This window comes from Lepidochelys kempii, chromosome 15 (genome assembly GCF_965140285.1).
Source record: "Lepidochelys kempii isolate rLepKem1 chromosome 15, rLepKem1.hap1, whole genome shotgun sequence".
Classification (NCBI taxonomy): Eukaryota; Metazoa; Chordata; order Testudines; family Cheloniidae; genus Lepidochelys; species Lepidochelys kempii.
This window is the reverse complement of record NC_136394.1, coordinates 25,330,911-25,354,187: the sequence shown is the minus strand read 5'-3', so window position 1 is coordinate 25,354,187 and position 23,277 is coordinate 25,330,911. Positions and strand designations below refer to the sequence as shown.

At 41.9% G+C, this 23,277-nt stretch overlaps 1 protein-coding gene and 1 pseudogene across 3 annotated transcripts in view; one reads left to right on the top strand and one right to left on the bottom strand.

Annotated features, from left to right (window-relative positions):
• Window positions 1-326: 326 nt before the first annotated feature.
• LOC140898733 (E3 SUMO-protein ligase ZBED1-like) lies at window positions 327-2,057 on the top strand (annotated as a pseudogene).
• Window positions 2,058-3,416: 1,359 nt separating this feature from the next.
• Window positions 3,417-23,277, bottom strand: part of CDK2AP1 (cyclin dependent kinase 2 associated protein 1) — a 34,041-nt gene continuing 14,180 nt past the window's right edge. The window contains exons 1-4 of one of the 3 annotated variants that reach the window (XM_073312998.1): window positions 21,022-21,250; window positions 7,958-8,064; window positions 6,810-6,936; window positions 3,417-3,976 (exon numbers count right to left, since the gene is read on the bottom strand). In XM_073312998.1, coding sequence (XP_073169099.1) covers window positions 3,909-3,976; window positions 6,810-6,936; window positions 7,958-8,064; window positions 21,022-21,250 — 531 coding nt within the window. In that variant the 3' untranslated portion in view covers window positions 3,417-3,908. Of the gene's footprint in view, window positions 3,977-6,809; window positions 6,937-7,957; window positions 8,065-19,646; window positions 20,457-21,021; window positions 21,251-23,277 lie in introns of those variants that run through there. The other 2 variants (XM_073312999.2, XM_073312997.2) reach the window with 2 other exon arrangements.

Sequence of the window (23,277 nt, the reverse complement as noted above, 5' to 3'; positions counted from 1 at the left end):
AAAGATGAGGACTTCTCCTGAAACATAGTTGGCCTTATCCTATAGTCCGTACTCAGGCAACATTTCCATTTAAATCAGAATCCCCTTTATAACTTACAGTAGACAGATTGGATGAGCTATAAAAAAAAAACCTCTCATTTCTAGTAGGGTTGTCAATTAATTGCAGTTAATACAAGCAATTAATACAAAACAATGTTTTTTTAAATGAGTTACTCGCACAGCTTTGTTTTGACCTTCTTACTTACTGTACTACATTACTTGGTGGACACTGGCACAGTTCTACTGTATTCTCATGATCTGGAGTGATTAAATATCAGAAAAAGTTAATGGAGCAAAGCACCAAAAGTTTAGGTCTTTTGAATGGGAAGTTTATTTTTAAGAAACCTCTGGATAAAAAGACAGTTATCTGTAGCTATTGCAAGACTGAATTCCAGTACCATCGAAGTACTTAAAGTCTGCAGTACCACATACGTGCTAAACATGCTTTCACCTCCAGTTCTTGTGCTACAGATAACCCTCTGACAGCAAATGAATCCTGCCAGCTGCGACAGAGTACACTTATAGAGTTTCAGGATTGCTACAAGCCCATGGATCAAAGTACAACAGTTTAACCAGTACTATTGCAAAGTGCATAGCTATGGAGTGCAGACCACTCAACATTGTAAACAACAGAGGGCTAAGACGTTCTTCAAATAGCATCTTCTAATTAGTCGTATACCTTGCCCTCCCAAGAGACCATTGCCAAGTATTTGTGATGCCTATATCATGAGAAGACTACAAAGTTGGAGCTTCTGAAAAATGCACTAGCTGTTGCTTTGGGTGGTGATCACTGGACATCCTTGAGCAATCACAGCTGTGTTGGAGTCACAGCACACCTAATTGATGCTGCAATCATTTGCTTTAACGGTAACACACATTGAAGAGAGACATTATGCTGAAACATATGCAGAGTGCTTCTTGGATGTTGCGAAAGAATGGAATATTCAAGAAAAGGTAACAACAATTAGTACTGACAGTGCACACAGTATGATTGCAGCAGCCAGTCATTTGCCTTTTGAACACATGGCATGCATCACGCACAGTCTGCAGCGATCCATTACAAAAGTAGCACTCGATGGTGGTTTAGAAAACGTGCTGGCAAAATGTAGAAAACTTGTGGGCCATTTCAAGCACAATCCAGCTAACAGTACAGAGCTAGAAATACAACAAACTGCAAATGGACAGAAACAAAAACCTCTTGTACAAGATATTTCAACCAGATGGAACTCCACATTGGGTATGGTTCAGTTCATGCTTAGAAGTAAAGCTGCTATCACAGCCACATTAGCTCTTCAAAAGCCCAATCTATCAGTGCCACCAGATAATTTTGAAAAACTGCAAAAGCTAGAAACACTACTTGAGCCTTGCAGGGTTGTGACTGAACTCCTTGGGGGGAAATTGTATGTCTCGTGCTCCGTGGTTTTACCCGCATTCTGCCATTTATTTCGTGTTATGGCAGTCTCTGACAACCCAGCATATGTTGTTCGATTTTAAGAACACTTTCACTGTAGGTTTGACAAAATGCAAAGAAGGTACCAATATAAGATTTCTAAAGATAGCTACAGCATTCAATCCAAGGTTTAAGAATCTGAAGTGCCTTCCAAAACCCAAGAGGGAAGAGGTTTGGAACATGCCGTCAGAAGTCTTAATAGAGCAATGCTCTGATGCAGAAACTACAGAACCCGAACCACCAAAAAACAAAATCAACCTTTTGTTGGTGCCATCTGACTCAGATGATGAAAATGAAGGTCTGTCAGTCTGCACTGCTTTGGATTGTTATCAGGCAGAACCAGTCATCAGCATGGAAGCATGTACTCTGGAATGGTGGTCAAAGCATAAAGGGGCATACAAATGTTTAGCATATCTGGCACGTAAATACCTTGCAACGCTGGCTACAACAGTGCCTTGTGAACGCTTGTTACCACTTTCAGGTGACCTTCTGATAAGAAGCGGGCAGCATTATCTCTCAAAATGTAAACAAACTTGTTTTTCTTAGTAATTGGCTGAACAAGAAGTAGGACTGAGTGGACTTGTAGGCTCTAAAGTTTTACATAGTTTTGTTTTTGAGTGCAGGTATGTAAAAAAAAAAAATCTACATTTGTAAGTTGCACTTTCACGATAGAGATTGTATTACAGTACTTGTATGAGGTAAATTGAAAATACTGTTTTTTACAGTGCAAATATTTGTAATCAAAAATATAAAGTGAGCACTGTACACTTTGTATTCTGTGTTGTAAATGAAATCAGTATATTTGAAATTGTAGAAAAACATCCAAAAATATTTAATAAATTTAAATTGATATTCTATCATTTAACAGTGCAATTAAAACCGATTTTTTTTAAATCATTTGACAGCCTTAGTTTTTAGACATTACATCTTTGTCAATTGAAGAAATTATGTGAAAACTAACAGACAAAGATGTGGAGGATACAGTAGGTTGAAAGGAATGTCTGAGTTCACTCATCTGAACCATTTTTATGCAAAATTGTCCCTTTCCCAAAAATGTATTATCCTCCAACATCCATAGTTTGCACTGATAAGTCTCCCTTTCTTTGGGTTTCATTGTCCAGTTTCAGTAGACAGTTTTACTTAGTTTACCTTGCAGAATTTTGATGTGACTGAATACCAGTGTTATGCCATTGTCTTTACTATATCACAATACACTTGAATAGTTTCACCTCAGAAAGGGTCTTTATTCTGTTTTTAAAATTTCCCCAGCTTTATTTGAATAGGGAGCATCTGCTTAGTTTTATTAAAGATGTTGATTTAAAATCACAAGGGAAGAGGTGATCTTCCATCTTAATGGAGTGGTGATGGGTTTTTTTACAAGGTGTCAAATCACATCCCTAGAACTTTACGGTATCTTTCATTCTTACACATATCCCACACTTTGCTTTTTATAAGTAGCAATGGAGCCGGCAAGCAGCCTTACCTGCTTCCTCCAGAGACTGACTGCATCGGGCCAGTGCTATGGATGGAATGTCTCCAGCAGTCTGCAGCCCTATTCCTTAGTCTGTTCCTGGACTTGAGGCTCTTGCATGAAGGTTAAACATTGGCCTATCTACTGAGTTTTTGCACTTTTAACATAATGTTGATTAAAGTGACAGTACATACAGTTTTAATACAAATGGTTAATGAAAATAAGCTTTATTACATCAAGTAATAAATACATACAAAGATGCAAATAACAGTTTTAGTAACTTATCCAGAATTTTGTTTTTTGGCAAACTTACAATGAAATCTTCAGCCTTAGGGTGAAAATTAGTTTTCTGGGACCTTGTTATTGTTTGTTAGGTTGCTCTATCTTCTGTATTTATAACTCATGCACTTTAAATGGACTCCAAAGCACTAACAATCATGCAAATGCTTATGCAAAAAAAAAAAAAAAAAAGGATTATTTCTAAGCAGGGTCTATGCTGTATGGCAAACTGTGTGAGTATAGCCAACTACTAGGTAAAACATGCTACCAGTGCAGTTATTTTAAAAAAAAAATCCTTAGAGTTTATGTCAAAGGTTGAAAGATTGACCATGTGGGGTTAAGTGAATATAGTCAAAGAAATAAAAAGAATGAGACGGTGGCTGGATAAGAAAGGAACTTAAGTATAGGCTGTGGGAGAGAAAGCATTCCTCTGCATGCAGTTTTAGTCTTAACCTTTTAGAAAGAATTTGGGGAGTTTAACATCTAAAAAAATGCAAACCCTCAGTAAATTGAAAAATCTTCTTGTTCTTAACTGTACGTTTTCATAAGGGCAAAAAAAAAAAGGGTAAAACGCTCAAAATAAAAAGATTCATCTGCATGTTTCAAAAGGAATAAGTATTACATTTTTCTTCATAAAGAGCTGGAAAGTCTTGTAACTTAATTAGTAGGCTAGGATCTTGCATTCCGTTCAGTCTCAGCCAAGCATTCCCGAACTAATCCTCTAGCGTGAATGATGCCTGTAAAAGAACGGAAGACTTTTGAAGTATCAGGTTAGGTGACAGTCGAAATTCAACAAAGCGGTTTAATGTTTCTGTCCTAAACTAGCTAGCAAGGGTGCTGCAACGTACCATAACTAAGGCAGCGGTGGCAGCAGCATCCCACCTGCAGTTCAAGCAAGTGAGTTTGGTTCTCCTAACTGGCATCTTTTCACAGATGAACGCTGGAAGGGACCATTGTGTTAAACTTCAGTTAAATGTGTCCTAACCAAAACCCTGAATCCAAGCACCTGTGAAATTAAGTTCCACATTCAGAGAGAGATCTAAACTTTGCAGCGCAGGCTATTTTAAACTGCAAATCTTAATTTAAAAAACAAATTGGATCTTGCATAATTGTCATTTGAAAATTTGCTAAAAATAATTTAATCAAAAAACCTGATCTGTCCATCGAGTAACTTTTGCTTTGAGAGGAAAGGAGGACTTGTGGCACCTTAGAGACTAACAAATTTATTTGAGCATAAGCTTTCGTGAGCTACAGCTCCCTTCACTCCTTTTCTTTTTGCGGATACAGACTAACACGGCTGCTACTCTGAAACCCGCTTTGAGAGGGTGTCTCTCAACTCAGAGCCATAACTGTCACCCTGCCTTGAAAGTCAAAGTCTAAGCTCCACCAGTGGTAACAACCTTGAGAGTGCCAGCATAGACTGTCCACCATTGTAAGCACTATGTTGTGTAACCTTGCTCAGGTCTAGTTGACATGAACTAGAATTTTCAAAAGCACCGTTAAGTCCCAGCCTTAATACTTAAAACACTAGTGGCAGATCTAGACGAGTGCTACCGAAGTTCACAGCAGCCTGTGTTCAGTCCAAGGGAGATTTTGGCATGACTTTCCCCGTGCAGACAGGGCTACGCTCTGGCACCAAGGTTTCAGGGCAAGAGAGAATAGATTGGTTTCTGCTCAGAGCCCACCACTATTGCTCCTTAGCTGGGTGGAGGAGTTGCTGTTGAGCAGCAGGAGATGCTTAGCCTCATCCCACTCAAAGTACATTGCCTCTGAAGGACTGCCAGCCCGGAAGCTTCATGGTCACAGAGCAGCCAGTGATTGCACCCAAAGAAATAATTGTTCATTAAATAATTACACTAGAAAAGTTAGGGATACAAGGATTTTCAAAGGGTTAAATATATATGCACACTAGAAAATTGGTGCCTGTACCTATGGTATGCACAGATACAGACTCAAAGCAGAACATTAGACTTTATGTGGCAAGGTACCCAGTTTATGCAGCAGAGCTACCCTGAATTAGGTAGAAAACAGACTGTTAATTGATTTCAAAGCTTGACAGCCTGTGTGGCTTTTAAGTTGGTGGAGCACAAAGACAGAAGTCTCCTGCAGGAGGAATGATCCATATACCTTCCCGCTCCTGTGTGGGACACCTGCAAGATTCCCCCAGCCCCACCCCATCATACTACTGTATGCTCCCCGCACACACACTTAATTCCTCCTCATAGGAACCTCCTCCACTATCGAGTGGGCAAGTTTTTCAGTCAGAAGATGTCAGAAAAACTGGCTGATATCCATGAGCCCTATATAAATACATGCTGTAATGTAGGAAAGCACAACTTTAATTTAGCAACTCAACTGTTCAGCAAGCAATTGTTCATGCTGACAGTCTGAACTTTTCCAAGTTTCTTCTACGTCCTTCTCATTAGCCTATAGCCATTCTTGATCTATTTTGACACTGACTCAGCGAGTGCAATAAAGAGACTCCTGCAACATTGATTTTAGTCAGCCCAGATTCCACTTTACCACTCTTATCAGCAGACTTTATTACATCCCTTCCAAGAACAGCTACTATTCATTTTATTGCACATTGTGGTAGATATATTACTCTCCCCTTAATGGTTGGGCCTTACATACAGCTGGCTTAATGCCACCTTTGCACTACCCAGCTGCTGGGCTAACCAGAGACCATTTTAGCCTCTGGCACAGGATAGAGCAACTTGGGGAACTGCCTTGCACTGAGCTGCCCATGGCCCTTATGGGTCACTCCAGCAGCACTTCAGGAATGTCCTTGACATGCCTCCTGCAGGGGATGGTGTGGAGCTGGCTGCACCAGCTGTAGGGCATGCAGTGATTTCCCCAACGGAGAGAAAAGGAGACTCACTACCCTCTTTTGCTGGCCAAAAGGAACTATGGACCACGGATGAACTGGGCCCTTAGACTCTAGTAGCTTCAGGCTCCCTTAGATGTACTTACATCTGCTTACTGACGTATGAGGCAGTCTAAGCAGATGGAACTTAAACAGAGGAGCCAGGAGGAGTAGAAATACATGTGACAGAGGAAGATGCTGGCTAGTTCAATGTTAGCCTCCTGTTTGCTTTTCCCCCCTATACTCCTCTCTACAGGCCCCTCAATATGCAAGTTACCACAGCACAGAATCTCTTCAAGCAAAGATACATTCAGTTAAGATTAAGTGGACCAGCTGGAAAAGTGATGTATAAGTGATACTTTGGTACATGGTTTGGAATCTATGGAAGAGAATTTAGGCGATTCTAAGTAAGTCTTTTGGGAGCCTTCACTGATGTTATGTACACAGTGAGGGGGCTGAAAAAAGGTGCAAGTTACACTAACCTGTACTCCCCTCTGTACACATGAAATCCATTCAGTTGTTGGTTGGTCACGTAGAAAGTGAATGGGCTATTGCTAAGCTATGTTAAACCAGCAACTCATAACTAAACACACTAAGTCAAGCCAGCTGTAAGTTTCCCCATCTCTGAAATAAGGAATGTGGGGAAAAACGGTTTGGAAATAATGGATCCAAAACACTGTCCATTCTAATAAAAAAAAGATTACCTCGTTTTAGCCTCTCCATGGCACTTTTACTTCCAGCATATGTAGGTCTAATTTCTTTTCCTAATTCTTCTATGATAGCTAGAAGTTCTGCATATTTGCTTTGTGGTACTTGACTGCTGCTGGTACCCTACAGTTTGAAAGAAATTAATCTGAATTATATATAGCAAAAAATAGCAGATTAAAGAAATCATAAGAATCTATTTCATAATGTGCTCCCGTTGATCATGGTCACTTGCACTAAATGCATCAAGTTTATAGTTTTACAGGATTTTAAACACGATGCTGCTTTAGCCTCTGCTCCTGCCATCAGATACGATGAGGTACCATGCAGTTGCAAGGATCTATCAGGGCAGATCTGACTGCAGGGCTGGGACCTTTTAACATTTCATCCGAACAGTATTGCAAATCATTAACTAACCCAACGCTCACGTTCATCTCTCTCTCCCTCCATTTGTTCTAATTTTAAGTAGTAGTACAGGCAAAAACTAACCAGACATGTTTTCAGAGTATGTTAAAATAGGTGGGGAGTCAGTAAGAGAGAGAGAGAAGAAAGCTGTCCATATGCCACGAGAAGGCCTCCTTCTCCCTGTTAAATGGTAGAAGCCACTCCACAAAAGTTGACCAGTTAGATTCTTGTAGCAGCCAACAGGAAAGTTTGGATCATGCATTTTATAACATTGTTTTGCTGGTGTAAATCTTAATTTACAGTTAGAAATATATTTAATATTAAATATGATTTTGTATTTTAAAAGTCATACTAATAGAGTCCTGTTTGTTGCAGCCTTTACCATCAGATTATAATCTTTGATCATTTTATACCTGTGCCTTTGTCTTCAAACACAACTCACATCAAGGTTCACCGGTGGGCAGGGACTCGTGGTTAGTTATTAAATACCCTGCCTCAGCATGGGAGGATGGATTAGACGACCTCTTGAAGTCCCTTCCAGACTTACATATGATTCTATAACCCCCAGTGAGCACTACAGTTAGTCTAATATGAAACCAGGATGCATGTGATGAATCTGTCTGCCATTTGTATTTCATTTCAAAGCAAGGGAGGGTCACATCAGTCTCCATGCCACATGTGATTCATACTATCGCTCAAAACTCGTCACCAATACAATTTAAAAAAAAAATTGGAATTTTACCTGCATTCCTTGTGTATAGCCTAGAGACGGGGGTCCATAATCATTTATAAGCTGTCTGTATTGTGCAGAGGTTGCCATACTTGTGGAGGGAGAGTGAACACTTCCAGCTTTTGAGGAAGAAAAAATAGGAAAGCAAGATTTATTATCTAAGGATAAATTAGTCAATACCCATTGGGGCATAATTCAGTGAGGTGATGTTGTTTTTAAACAAACAGTAACCTGTCAACATTTTTTTCCAGATCACTAACTCAAGAGTCACACTGTTCACTGCAAACAGTACAGACAGTTAAAGTACAGTGTTCCCTACAGGATGATTACATGTGAAAGTAGTGCAGGCTAAAACATTACAGATATCTCTAGCCTTGGGAGGATTAGATTTTTGATCGGTAAATGTCGGTAAATGATCATGTAACCAAACACACACAAACCCATAAACTTGAGAACTTAAAGAGTTTGATTTAAGGATATTTACTTGGTATATTTTGACATGTGATGTTGGCAATTTGTGTTTTAAGGGTTATAAAGTTTAAATTTTCTGAATCTTAGCATCTACTGTCTGACCCACACCCCATCATTTTGCACAACTGTGAATATTTAAATCACTAATAGAAAAAAATGCTCAAAAATAAACACCGAAAAAGTAAAAATTTAGTTCTGCCACGCCTAGTTATATCATTTGTACTGTTAAAAATGCAACACTATATAAAATTAAATGTTCTGTATAGACTTACTGTAAATATGGCTATAATTTTACAACTCAAATTGTCATCACATTTGCAATGCAAATCACCCTAAAAGCTATTTTGAGCTAACCCCACAACTATTTATTGTGTGACGTCAGCAGTGAATATTGTTCATCACATTCATCTCTTGTGTGATGTCAAACATTTTTCACCAGTAGGATTGGGCTATGCAAATAAACCAAGGAAAGATATCACTAATATAACACCACTTTTTTTGTTACTAAGTCTGATATTTCACAAGATCATCAGACTTCTGTGTGAAGTTAAACTGCACTGACAGAACATTCTTATTATGAACATATATTTACTTTTGTCGTTATCAAACTTTATGGTCCCTTTAGGTAAATACTGACAGACATTACTTCTAGGGTCAATAAACCTTGCATGGATCGTAAAGTAATAGAAGTAATTATCTACTTAATGTTCCATCTTGATTATTTTAAAAAGAATAGGTTCCTCAAAAGATAGCTGCTATACTTGGCACTTTCTGAACGATTGCATCTTTTCCTGAAGGAGTTCAAGGTGAGTTACTCACACTGCACAGGAACATTCCTCCTACTCTCCCTGCAAATAAACCCAAAACCTTTTGTGTCCTTTATTATTATTCCATAAGTTAAGGTGGCTTTTTAAATTAAGCAAGAGTTACAGGACCTAATTTAATGGGTTTTGCCAGTGTTATCAGTCAAAGATCTGCTCCGGTAGAAGAGAATCTGAACAGATTCCTTAATCAGTTTCTAAAATTCAAAATTTTGGGGGGAAATGCACATGATAGACAGATCCAGTGTTGTGCACTGCTGATTTAAGGGCTCAACCTCTGTCCATGTGAGTCTGCTAATGGCACCTATTGATCTCATCTCGTCTGCCCACTGAAACAGCCTCCTCAGTCATCTTCTATATTCCTTTTCAGGAAAATGCACCATGAAAAATAAAAAGGCATGTAAGGGTCCCAATCCTGCTGCTTGTTTTCATAACCTTATTGGGAGTTCTGCCCAAGTAGGGATTGCAGAATCTGACCTAAGGGGGATTTATATCATCATGGCTAGCTGTTCTTTCTCTCCTCTTCCCCTTCAAACGTTCCTGCTCCTACTGTAACTTCCCTCTGTCCAGGCTTTCTCTGCAGCCACCCAGACACACCAACTCCCTTCTCTACAGACCTCTTCCCTGAAAATTCCAAGGCTTTTCCCACTCCCTTCCCATGTCCGTGGCCCTATTTGGAATTTAAATGAAATACAAATGAAAAGGATTTGACAGGAGAGTCATTTTGTTCCGTTTAGTGTTCTACTCCTGACTCTTATTTATTTTTGCAAGGACACCATCAGAGGAAGCAGAGATCACACTGTAAGAAGTACTGAGTGCATGATGGAACCATGAGTCTAATCTTCCTCATTTTGAAAGTATCATTGTGCTTCTGTAGCAATCACAGGGAACCATGATGGCCTGGTCTTCACTACAAAAAGAAAGGGTGTTCTTAACTTGAGTTAGCTAATGCGAGATAAAATCCTAGTGAAGACAAGGCGGTCTGTAGCTTTTTCATGAGTCAGTTGCTTGAGCTGAAGACTCATCTCCCCTTTAACCTTTAGCTCAATCTGCTAATTTTGTTTGAAAAATTACAGACTGCCTTGTCTTGAAAGGGTTGCTAACATGAAGTATAACACACCTTTTTCCTAGCGACAGTACACCTTAACATTCTCCATTCTTACACTCTGTAACGTGGATTGTCGTCTCAGGACACACTTACACCTGCAATATTTTTATATCCACATTTTACCCGACCTTTCCAAAATCTATAAGAATGATGTCGAACCGACATCCATGATGCTACTTTGCGGGAAGTAGCACCTTTCCTCCAAGGGTCTCATAACGCTTTACAACCATTAGTTAGCCCAGCACGCTGTAAGGAAGGGGAGTTTGGTTATGCCCATTTTACAGAAAACAAAACTGGGCATAGGTGGGTTAAGTGTCTTTCCCTCCAGTCACAAAGCATGGGCCCAATCCTGTGAATGCTTGCTACTAGGTGATTCTGAAAAGTCTAATGGAAGTCTGCGGAACGGTTTGCAGTAATAAGCCCACCACCTGGGCGGAAAGGCATTTACAGGGTCAATCAGTTTACAACAGGGATCGGCAACCTTTCAGAAGCGGTGTGCCGAGTCTTCATTTATTCATTCTAATTTAAGGTTTCGCGGGCCAGTGATAGACCTTCTAAAAACGTGAGAAGGTCTCTTTCTATAAGTCTGTAATATATAACTAAACTATTGCTGTATGTAAAGTAAATAAGGTTTTTAAAACGTTTAAGAAGCTTCATTTAAAATTAAATTAAAATGCAGAGCCCCCCCCGGACCAGTGGCCAGGACCAAGGCAGCGTGAGTGACACTGAAAATCAGCTCCCCTGCCGCCTTTGGCCCGCGGGCCATAGGTTGCCTATCCCTGGTTTACAAGGACAAGACATTCAGGAGTCCAGTCTCCAGTCACCTGTCCTAGCAACTAGCCAACACACCTTTCCTATTGGCTATGAAGGGGAAAAAAAAAGAAAGAAGAAGAAGTAGAAAACAACTAACATTATTTGTTTCCGCTGGCTGCTTTTAACAACAATACAGAACAGACATCTCATTGATCTCCTGCTTAGACCATGTTAATTGGAACTATGTCAGGTTCCCAGCCTGGATAGAAGTCAAGATTACAACACAAGGAGCGTACAGATAAGAACAAAAACCATCAGGTGCCTGATGCATTGAGACAAAGCAGTGAGGTGCTGCATGAGAAAGTTTCACAGATCTGGACACTGACAACAATATGGCATTGCAGTACAGAGTAGCTGCAGATTTTGACAGTGGCTGAAGGAGCATTAAAGGAAAAAGTGTACAACCAATAAGGAGAATTTGCTAAAAACCTGATCCTGTCAGAGAGCTATGGGAAAGGGATTGGCACTGGGATTTTAGTGACACCACGTGCATCACCTCTCAATAATCAGATCAATGGAATTTTGGCACTGGAGCAGCCAGGGACACTGTATTGTCTACTTTACCCACAGCATATGCAAAGCTGTGATGCAGACACTAGAGGCCATTACAGAGTAAAGAATGTCCTGCCGAATGACAAGTAGTGGTAACCATGGTGAGTTTACCTGTTTCTTTGCAGTCTGCATCAAAAATGTAATAAGACATAATGCCATGCGCCAACCACTTTATCAGTAGCAGCAGGCACAGGGAACAAAGAAAGGGATTTAGCTTGGCTGTGATACGAGTTCTTCATGCGCTGCAGGTGCCCATGTCAGACGCCTGCCAGTCATTCCCCGAGGGAGTGGGGGAGGGAGTGGGACTCGACAGAATAAACGGAAAATCAAATTTGTATTTATTTAAAACGCGGTTGTGATCCTAACGAGCTTGAGTGCAAGGTATGTCCTGAGAATTAATGTCTGGTGAGGGGTAATGGACCTTGGCCTTTTCTCACCCTCTCAACTCTCCCATTAATCCCCTAGAAGGGTCCTGGGTCTTAGATGTTTTTACTTAGTTAATCCAAAATACATTTGTGTATCTAAGCATTTAATAGATTTCAAATTACATTTGCTGGCTCCTGTCATTATAATGAGCAGCAAAACCAGGCCAGCGAGCCCTATATGGCATCATAAGTCATAGGAGACCAGGTCAAGATGTCAAAATGACTGTACTCCATAGAAGAGGGTGAAAGATCGATCATGGCATTCAGATGTCGTATTTCTCGGGCATCCTGTCTGCACCCTGGGCTGATCCAAAGTGCTGATGAGATCTGCAGAGCGCTATATGGCTTCTGTTCAGGCTACCTGAGCAGCTTCCTCCCTCTGCCAGCACCAGGGATGAGGCTAGCTGGAGTCAGACTCTAGACCTGAACATCTGGGACCTGGAGCAGTATGTTCTCACTGTAGACGTGGAGGGGAGAGTAGGAGGGGCAGCGACAACTCAAATTCACTCCCCAGTTTGATCCAACTGAGGTCAAGGCTGCTGACCTTCACCGCAGGGTGTAAGGTCTGATGGTGGCAATTTTGGGATACCCATGTTGCTTAACCCTAGGCTGGTAGCCAATCCATGCTGGTATTGATAAAGGAGGGGTGCAAGTATTGTTCTATCCAGGAAACTGGGGGACTAAATGATAGGCATGCTGATTTATCTATCTTTAGATGTAAACAGTGCTGACAACGCTCACGGATTTATCACGAGCCTTGCACTATTTGATGTTCTTCTTAATGCTCCAGATGCTGGAGGAAAGTGATCATATGAGAATCTCAGCTTGCATATTTTTTTAAAAAGAGAAGTTTTTAGCAATTTTTAGAGAAGTTTAAAAAGAGACATTTTTAAGTTCCAGTTTCTCTTGATAGCAGGAAAAAAAGCTTGAAAAAGTCATCTGAGTGCCCCCAAAGGTTCAAAAACCACAGGTCAAACAAGAACGCCAAATGTATATTTTCTCAATCTCATGATTTTATGGGACAATCTCATGATTTTGGGACCTGACTCATTACTTTTGAATGCTGGCAGTTAGCAATACCGCAAATAGAGAATAGAGATGAATGCTGGGGTACAACTGTCACCAGAGCCTCTGGAGGAATGACAGATGCTAGTTGCACTCCTCAGCCTCAAACATCCCCTCCCCTCAAGATTCAGTTGCACTCTTGGAACGACTGTTATAACATTTACTCCCAATCCTCCCTATTCCAGCCCCCCAACTTACCTCCAGCTGCTCTCTCTCAGCCTGATTCAACACACAGTGAAATTCAAGTAAATGGAAAGGTCCCATAGACTTCAGCGGGCCTGGAGTCAAGCCCTATATGCCCAACCCAGCTCCCACAGAAGGCAACAGGAACCTTTCCACTGACTTCAGTAGAAGCTGGATGGAGCTATATGCCTTCCATGCAGCTGCCCTGCCTTTAACTTCTCTTCCTTCCTGCAGAGCTGCTCCTCCAAGTCTCTGTGGTTTCACTCATGTGGTTGATGAGAATTTGCATTTTTAAATCTACTGCTGTTGCCAGCAAGTGAAGTGGATGGGAAGTCAGGTTGTGCTTGGAGAGCTCACAAAACCCTGTGCATCCTGCAAAGTAAACTGTATTTCTGTAGCCAGGTCAAGGCACTCTCATCTGATCTGCTTATAACACACACACAGACAGTTACAGACACATGGTGGCAGCTTTTGTCACCACACAACCATGTGGCATGTTTATCGCATCCAAACCTACTGTGCTGCTTACCTGTGCCCTTGTCTACACTCAGTATTTGTACTGCTTTAATTACACAGATGTAGTTAAAGTGGTACACGTTCCCACCTCCACTTGCATACAGTTACAGATGCTTCTAGCAGTATGGTTATTCCTGTATGGGAAGGGGAAAAAACTATACAAATTTAAGGAATTTATTCCAGTATAATTGTGTCCACACTAGGGGTCCTACAAGTATAACTATTTAGTTAGAGGGTTGATTTTATTATTTTAACTAAAGTATTTATACTGGTACAAAATCTGTGAATATTTTGGTGCTTTGTGGAGAAAATCCATGCAATTATCCCACAGTGCCTCTGCAGGAGGTCTGAATTTTTCACAAAGTGCTTTTATCCCAAGTGTTTGACGAGCACTTGAGCAAAAACGGGGAGTTAAAAAACACATCTTAAAGAGTCTGAATAAAAACCTGCTCCCCTCTCAATTGCTCAGCAGTCATCTTCTTGTGATGTAAATCCCCCACACACTTGTCTAGTCATCCATAGAATCCTCTGGCAATAAATAAATAAATAAAGGCAAAACCTGATATTTCTTAGAGCAGAAAAGAAAAGCTTTTTCTTAAAAACAAAACCCCACACACAACTCTCAGCCCTAAGAAAAAGCCAGTTCATCTTAAATTGCATTTTGAATACAAGTGGATTAATTGTGAGTTTAACACATTTGCCCAACTAAGATTGTGTAATGAACATATAGGCCTGATTCTACTCTCAAACCCATCCATGTAAATCAGAAATAATCCTATTGAACTTATTGGTGTCGCAGCCATGTAAACCTGGTTTAAGTAAGAGCAGAATTAAGCTCACTGGGTAAATTCCTCCACTGCCTTGTACTCTGGGCAAACTGCTGCCTTTTTGATTGGGTGGAATTCTACAGCTCCTGGGCACAGGTGGAAGTGACTACCCACAAGGAGAGAAATCAATGGGGCCAGGATTTCACCCCGGATGCTGGGCCCAATTTGTGGAATCTGGCCATTTTACAATCGCATCAGTCTGAATTGTGGTTTTAGTGTTCAAACTTAGAAGGAAAGAATGTGAGTTCTTAGCACTCAAAACATTTTGGCTTCATTTATACAAAATTTCACTGCAATCTCTTGGAGGACAGGTGGAGAAGGGCAAACATGGTACCTATCTTTAAAAAGGGGAACCAAGAGACCCAGGGAATTACAGACCAGTCAACCTAACTTTGATACCGGGAAAGATACTGGAACATTATTAAACAATCAAATGGTAAGTACCTACAGGATAATAGGTTTATAAGTAACAGCCAACACGGATTTGTCAAGAATGAATAACGCCACACCAGCCTAACTTCCTTCTCTGACAGGGTTACTAGCTTAGTGGATGGGGGGGAAGGTGTAGATGTGATGTATCTTGGTTTTAGTAAGGCTTTGGACAGTCCCACATAATGTTCTCAGAAGCAAACTAGGGAAATGTGGTCTAGATAAAATTATTATAAGGTGGGTGCAAAACTGATTGCTAGAGAGTAGTTATCAATGGTTCACTGTCAAACTGGGAGGGCATATCTAGTAGGGTCCAGTTCTGGGTCTGGCATTATTCTATATTTTCATTAATGACTTGGCTAATGAAATGGAGAGTATGCTTATAAAATGTGTGGATAACACCAGGCTGGGAGGGGTTACGAGCACTTAGGAAAAGAGGATTAAAACTCAAAACCATCTGGACAAACTGGAGAATTGGTCTGAAATCAACAAGATTAAATTTAATGAAGACAAGTGCAAAGTATGTTTCGTCTTCAGAAAAGAAGACTGAGAGGGGACCTGCTAATAGTCTTCAAATGTGTTAAGGGCTAGTATAAAAAGAGGATGGTGATCTATTGTTCTCCATGTCCACTGAAGGTAGGACAAGAAGTAATGGGCTTAATCTGCATCAAGGGAGATTTAGGTTAGTTATTAGGAAAAACTTTCTAACTATAAAGATAGTTAATCTTTGAAATACCTTCCAAGGGAGGTTGTGGTATCCCCATCATTGGAAGTTTCTAAGAACAGGTTGGACAAACACCTGTCAGGGATGGTCTGGGTTTACGTGGTCCTGCCTCAGTGTGGGGAGTTGGACTAGAAATTGATTCAAGGTCCCTTCCAGTCCTAAATGATTAGAATAATAGAAATGGAGATGCCACATGGGCATCAGTGTCTATGTAGGCAGATCCTATTTCAGCACCAGGGCAAAGCAGGACAGGCACTGCCAACCTCACAGTGAAACACTCTGTGTCCCATTACCAATTCCCCTAAACACTCCAGTCCCACTGAATATTTAAACAAATAAAAAAGCCATTTTAGTAGGAAATATTGGGACTGATCCCCTTTACAAAGTCCCCTTCACAGTGCTCTAGCTGTGTAAATGCAACGTGCATTATATCTATTTACTTTGTATTTACACACACTTTAAATCCCCTTTACACTGCCAGAGCCTGGAAAGGGGCTTTGGTGTCAATGAAAGGCAAATGAGACTCAGGCCATTTCCTTAAAAACAAAACCAAACAAAAAATGCTCGGGTTGTTCTTCTGCAACAGCCAAAGAACCTCTTTTAAGCTTTAACATTTTAGACACAGACAAAGGTAATTCATATTTGGTAATTCCACACCCCTTTTGGCTCAAACCAGCAAAAAAACACCCGTCAGTGTCCCCCTGCCATTATCCATTTCTATTGGGGGGGGGGAATTGGTGGGAGGGAGGCACTCACTTGAGAAGAGACCAGGTGAGTTACATCTGGAAAAAGTAAACTACTCAGCATGTTTAGCTCAGCTCTTTTCAGACTATTTTTAACGACTTGGACTTCCAGTGAATAGTGAGCAAGCGCTGTATTACATTTTAGCAAATTGAATTACAGTCATAAAAACAATGCCACTGCGAATCTTTGAAAAAGTGAATCCAAGACAAGAGAGAGTTTAAATATATATGTAAATCTGGAAAACGAATGTTAAATATAATGCCCACAAATTACTCCTTGTGTCTAGCATAGTTTAATATGTAAAAGCTTCCACAAACTGATATCTGAACAGAGTACTTCATTTTCTGCACTCCTGTGGCACAATCGACTCCCCCCTCCATAAAACCTGAATAAGGACAACAGGATCACGTTGAATATAATTACATAAAGAACATTAAGGAAGCAGTTTGTTCATGGAGCTGAGTCAGAACCTTAATGTTAATAATGTAACATATTATTGGACTTAAGAGACTAGCTAGCAGGTGCATATGTTCCACTGCCCTCTACTGGCTGGAATCAGAACTCTCAGTTGTGTTGGGCCCCTACTATACTGATACCAGATAATGGAGATTCTCTTTTGGCTCAAGTGGCGGGAGGTACCTGTGCTTCTGGAACAGGAGAATCTCAGTCACTGTAAAGTTTTGAGTGGTGACACTGCAAGCACAGTGAGAACTATGGAAGTCCTAGGTTACAATATTTTTTCTGTTTAAAGGGTTGCTGTTGAACAATGTGGATCCGGGATGCAGCCTGCTATCTTAACATCATTATAATCTGCTGGAACTTGATCCTACATATGGAAGTTTTAAAACTTCACTCTGATCTTCGCATTTTGTTGGGAAGGGGGGCAGTTTAAGCGGTCATTGCTGCGGGTTCAGAGCGAAAAAAAAAAGAGACGGATACAGTATGCGCCTTGCAAATACCATTCCCAGAGCTGTGCAGATTCCAGGTGAAATTATTAAAGATGCTGGTGCACAAACAAAATACAGCCATAATAGCTCTAACCCTGTTTAAACTAAACAAAACAAAAAAAGCGAGTGAGATAATAAAGAGGACCTTAAAAAACAGAAGGTTTAGTGTTTGAGATTAAGAACTTGTCTGTGAGGGGCTGGTTTATAAACACAGGACCAGCACTGAACGTTATACCACAAGAGCCCAGGCTCCAGAGTGGAAAGTCCCATGGGAAGACTACAGATACCTGGAAAAACACTGCAAGTTTAATCACCTGGGGCCTAAACCCCAACTGCCCTGAGCTTTGCATCATCACTCAAGTCTGGGCAAAGCAAGGTGTAAAATTCCCCTTTGGAAGCAAATTACTCTCTCTTTGAATGAGTGTAAATGACAAAGCTGCAAGGCAGTGGAGAATCAGGCCCCTGGAGTGCCCCCGGTATCATATAGCTGGGGAAGGGGTTTAAATTACCTGTGGAGTAGACAGACTTTCCTTACACAGCCATCCCAAGATCTGCAGGGAATCCCCACAGTCATCCCAAGATCTCCCATTCACCCTTTGCAGCCCTCCCTGCTCCTATGGCAACTCTCCTCTCTCTCAAGGCTTGCCTTCACTGCACAAGTAACTTGGTTTATAACCTGAGCATTGTCCCTAATTCGAGACCCATCCACACACAAAAACCCAGGGTGGTGGACCTTTTAACTGGAGTTGGCTGGCCTGCCTGGTGGGATAGTCTGCAGCTCAGGTTAGCAGAACTCATCAGCTGCTAATACAACCACCCCAGGTAGCTCACATGCTATTTTGTAGAGTGGCCACTCTCACTTGAGCTAGACTTAGTTGAGAGGAATTAACCAGAGCGTAGATAACACACGTTAGCTGTGCAGTGAAGACACAGACTTCAGAAACATGGCACCACAGCCCCTCTAGTCCCACTTGCACCAAAAACCCTGCAGCACAGAGCTTCGGCATTATTATATAGGTACCCCCAGCTGGCCGCATCCCCTCAAAGCCCTGAGCCCCAATCACTCCAAGTTTCCGCAGAGCAGCTTCTGCAGAGCCGATCTCAGGCCAAAGGGACAGATGTCCTGCTTTCAGCCCCTTCACAGAATACAAAGGAAAGGGATGCTCTAGCCCCGGGTTTGGAAGCAAACCCAGGATTTCCACTTCTAGCTGAGCTGGTGGCATTTAATTTAAACACAATAGAGAAGGAACCTCCTGAAACTCAGAATTAGGGTCCAGCAAGGAGGGAAGCCATTTGTAATCACATCACTGTGAATGCAATGTGTGCCCCTGCAAGGAATGCTTTGTCTAACTCCCTTGGCCTCAGGCCATCATGCTGGCATCGCCACTAGCTAGAGGAAGGGCTGGTGCATGAGGGATAATGGCAGGAGATGGAGAGAAAGAGAGAGCCCATTTTGGATACTGACTAAAATATTTTTCCTTGCAAAGAGTCTGTGGGTGTTAAGGACAACATGAATCAAACAAGCACAAGTTCGGGGATCACTGAAGCCTCACAGGGGACTGCTGAAAAGCCATTAAAAAAGGAGGACAAACTGAATGAAAGAAACGTACAGCCTGAATCATGGCATGGATCATTAGAGAGCATATAGACAGAACAATGATAGCGACAAAAATCACAGAAAGAACTTTCCAAGTTACTTAAACCAATAGTCTCAGTAACATGTTTGCCATGGTCTTAGCCGTTGCTTTCATCTGAAGTGCAGTTAGCCTTGTGTTTTCCTCTCGCTCCATGACGTAAGCCAAAAATCAAAACAAAAAGCTCAGTGTCCCTGCTCTTCTATGGAGGTATTTTAGAGAATGAGACACTGGCTGCAGTGAGACACAAAAAGGAACAGTTCCATCGCTTGGTTCTTTCTGGTGACATTGCTTTAGTATGTCACAAGAATCTGAAGTCAGGAACATGCCTTTTTCCTGGCTTTTTTTTAAAAAGTAGCACACTGATCTCAGGCCATGATCCTGCAAATACTTACATGCTTCATTGTACACACCTGAGTACCCATTTAAGTCAGCTACTCACATGCTTCAAGCTATTCTCATGTGTAGGTGTTTGCAGGATCAAGGCTGCAGTTCATTTCTTCTCTGTCAGCTGGTGACAATTCCTTACAGCAAAATGAGATCTGCTATAATTGCCGGTCATTGTCATCAGCTTCTTTGGGGTACATGTAATTAATCCCTTTAGCTCATCAATACCCCAGGAACAGAATGACAGACAGTGCTGCAAAACCACTGAAGTATATTTCCACCGCCTTCTAAAACATCAAAACTTCTCTCTCTGCCTTTTTTTTTTTTTAGTCACATTTCTTCCTGTTGATATTTTGATGTCAGACCTGTAGACACTATATGTGTGAGCGAGCTGTTAAAACCAGAACGGTTACAGACAACTTCTCCATTTTTTGTTTTAATATCCGTCTTGTGCAGATATACGGGATCGTCTGAAATATCCCACAGTGAATTGCAGCTGCTTTCTTCCGAATTTTCCAAATTACACACGCACCCCCATACACGCAGCAAAGTCCACCGCAGAATTTTTTTTTTTTTTAAATGACGGTTACCTTTGAAAATAAAAAAGTTCACTCCACCCCAGTAACTTTGCAGGGGGTGGAAAAGATGGGGAATAAAAACAAGCACTGACAGAAAAAATAAAATGAAATAAAAAGGAGGCCCTCGTTCACAAAAATTAAGCTCTCCAAAGCTCCTAACTGAGTCTCCTGCTGGTAGGGGGAGACTTATCCAGCCCAGGCTAATCTCCAGACTCCAGCACTTTGAGTGACTCTCCCCTGAGGGCAAACCCTGGTGGAGAGGGGGCCGTTTCGGGGCGGGGCGGAGGGGGCTGTTTCAAAGCGGCTCCGGGGCGCAGCCCTGCAGAAAGGGGGGGGGTCACTCGGGGCGCGAGCCCCCCAGCCCCGGAGAGCAGAGGGAAGCGGGGCTCCCGCACCGCGCGCGGCCAGGCACTTGCAGCGTCCCGCCAGCAGCGGTCGCGGCTGAGCCGCGCACAGAATATTCCTGATCCAGATCAATCAGCAGCCCTGGGGAGGCGATCATGGAGGAAAGCGAACGGCCGGATCCAAAGAGCCACCGACCGAGCGGCGCCGCGCGGAGGCGGCCGGCACCTGGGCGCCCGGCGGGGCGCGGGGCGCCGCGGGGCCCGGGGAGGGGCGGCGGCGGCGGGGGAGCCGAAGTTTGCTCCTCGGGCAGGGCAGCGCCGCGCCGCGGGTGATTAGTAATAATGGCGGATATGAATCAGCTCCGGGGAATCTGACCCTACGTCTAGAACTGGACAAAAACTACAGTCCGGGGCTTTCCCCAGGTATCCGCGCTGCACCGCGGCGCTCTGCTTGCGCCTCCGAAACGGGGCTGGGAAACTTGCCCTCCAGTTGCCGTCGGAGACTTACCCTGGTTGATGGAAGCCCCGGGGAGGTGGGCGTTCAGGTTGGGCTTGTAAGACATTCCTAGAGACATGGCAAAGGCAAGAAAGAGAAATGCCCCGACACTCCGTGGAGCGTCTCTGTGTCTCCCAGACACTTTGGGTTGTTTACAGCGGTAGCAGCACCGGCAAATATGGCCGTCACTTATATTGACACCCACAATGCAATATATCATCCATACATCATTAGGAGACATGCATCCAAAAACTTTAGGGGAGAAAAGGCATTCACACGTCTCTCCCAGCCAGGGTCCTCCTCGCCCAGAGCACTTTAGATTTTTATTGCTGGGGGGGGGATCATTTTGATTTTTAAAGAGCAAACAATAGCGCTCTGGGGGTTGTTATTGTTTTAAATAACATGGGGTTTTAAATTAACTTCAGAAACTTTTGGCAGAACTTTTGGGTTGAAAGCTTATCCTGTAACTTGTTCAAAGGGGGGGGTTCGGGGTGTGGGGAAGTGTTGAACGGGCTTTCTTTAAAGGATAAAAAGAGCTGGATTTGTTTTAGGGTGGCTGGGATGGGTTTTTGCGGGAGATTAGGCAATAATCTGTATTTTTAAAAATGTAATATTATAATCTTTCCAATTAATTTGAGTGGTGGGCAATATCTGCTAATAAGTTAGAAAACATTCTTTTCAATTCTCCTAATAAAGTGAAACAGGTGTTCTTTTCAGTTATTTTATATACTAAATACCGTTTCTGTCTGACCATCAGTTTGGTCTGATCAGAGGTTGAAGGTTAATATAGACTGCAGCAACTGAGAGTTTTAATAAAGACAAAACTAGATGATAATAATAATAATTAACTGGTTTTCTGTTTGCAAAGACGTGGTCATGAAAAATAAATTTCCACGCCAATTCAGAATGCTAAAGTTTACAAAATTTTAAAAAGTCTTAGAAACACCAATCTGTGACCCCAAAACTCATTCAGACGATGGGATTGATTTAATTGCAACAGTTATCCTCAGATTTATCCACAGTAAACCTGTGGGATATTCAGTTCAAATGATTCCAGATTTACCTGAGTGTAATTGATCAGAGTCTGGCTGACTGCCTTTTCTAGTGGGTTCTGCAACTGTAATTAAGCACCATGCTGGAACTTTCACATTACATGGCATTTCCATTGTACGAGTGTCACTCTGAGAAGGCTGTAACACTGTTATAATTTCTACTAATATTTTACAACCAGATGGGGCCCAATCCCGTTCCTTTTTAATGGCAGCCTCCCCTTGACTTACATGGCACAGAATTGGGCCTATATCATCTTCCATTTCATTAGTGCTTTACAAAGGAAGGTAGGTGTGATCTCCATTTTATAGGTGGAGAAACTGAGTCACAGAGGTTAAACAATTTGTGTAAGGTCACACAACAGGAACTGCAACTCAAGTCTCTGAGCTCCACTCCCCTGTTCTACCCACTAAACACTACAAAAGGGCACTGTCTAATAGGAATAATCATGGCTGATGCCTGATCTACTGTAAAATAAATCATCTGGATGTTCTGAAGTATCACTTTCAACTCCAAATGCATCTCAAGTTAGGGCAGTGGAGCCCAGAGTGGTGAGGACTATTGCTTAAACAACTGATGTGTGCTGTACTCTGTTATCACAGGGCCTGAAAGCCTAAGGCACAGAATTATATGCTTTTTACCCCATATTTTCAAAGTGGCGAGTAAAGCTTGGCAGCGCAATTCTCATCAAAGTCAACAGGAGTCACACAGCTAAACCCCCTAACCAGCACTTTGCAAATTGATGCCTGACTGTCCCTGAAACTTTGCTGCAGGATTTGGAAATAATTGTGTTTACAATGATCCCTCGAATGCTTGTAAAACTTTGCAGAAACACACAATTCTTGGCCTTGCTCTTTGTGGGCCTGATTCTCCATTGCCCTGACCCTGCTGCAGTCCTTTACACGTCTATGAAGTAGGTGTACAATGGTGCCTTTCCCAGTTAGTAGTATTCTACAGCCACTCTGCATTAGTGTAAACAACTGCAGGGCCTTGGAGAATTAGAGTCTGGGTGGTTTACCTGGTTCTTACACTGACAGCTTAAAAATATACAATGCTCCTATGCATTGTATATTTACATAATAATACATAATAAATGTCTTCAAAATAGCAAAGACCCTATGAAAACATCTCTCTTTAGAATACAGTAGTACAAGGTGTAGAGGGACCCTTCTACTTTTTTGAGCACTCCCTTTTTTTCTTTCTCCACTGATAGGAAGC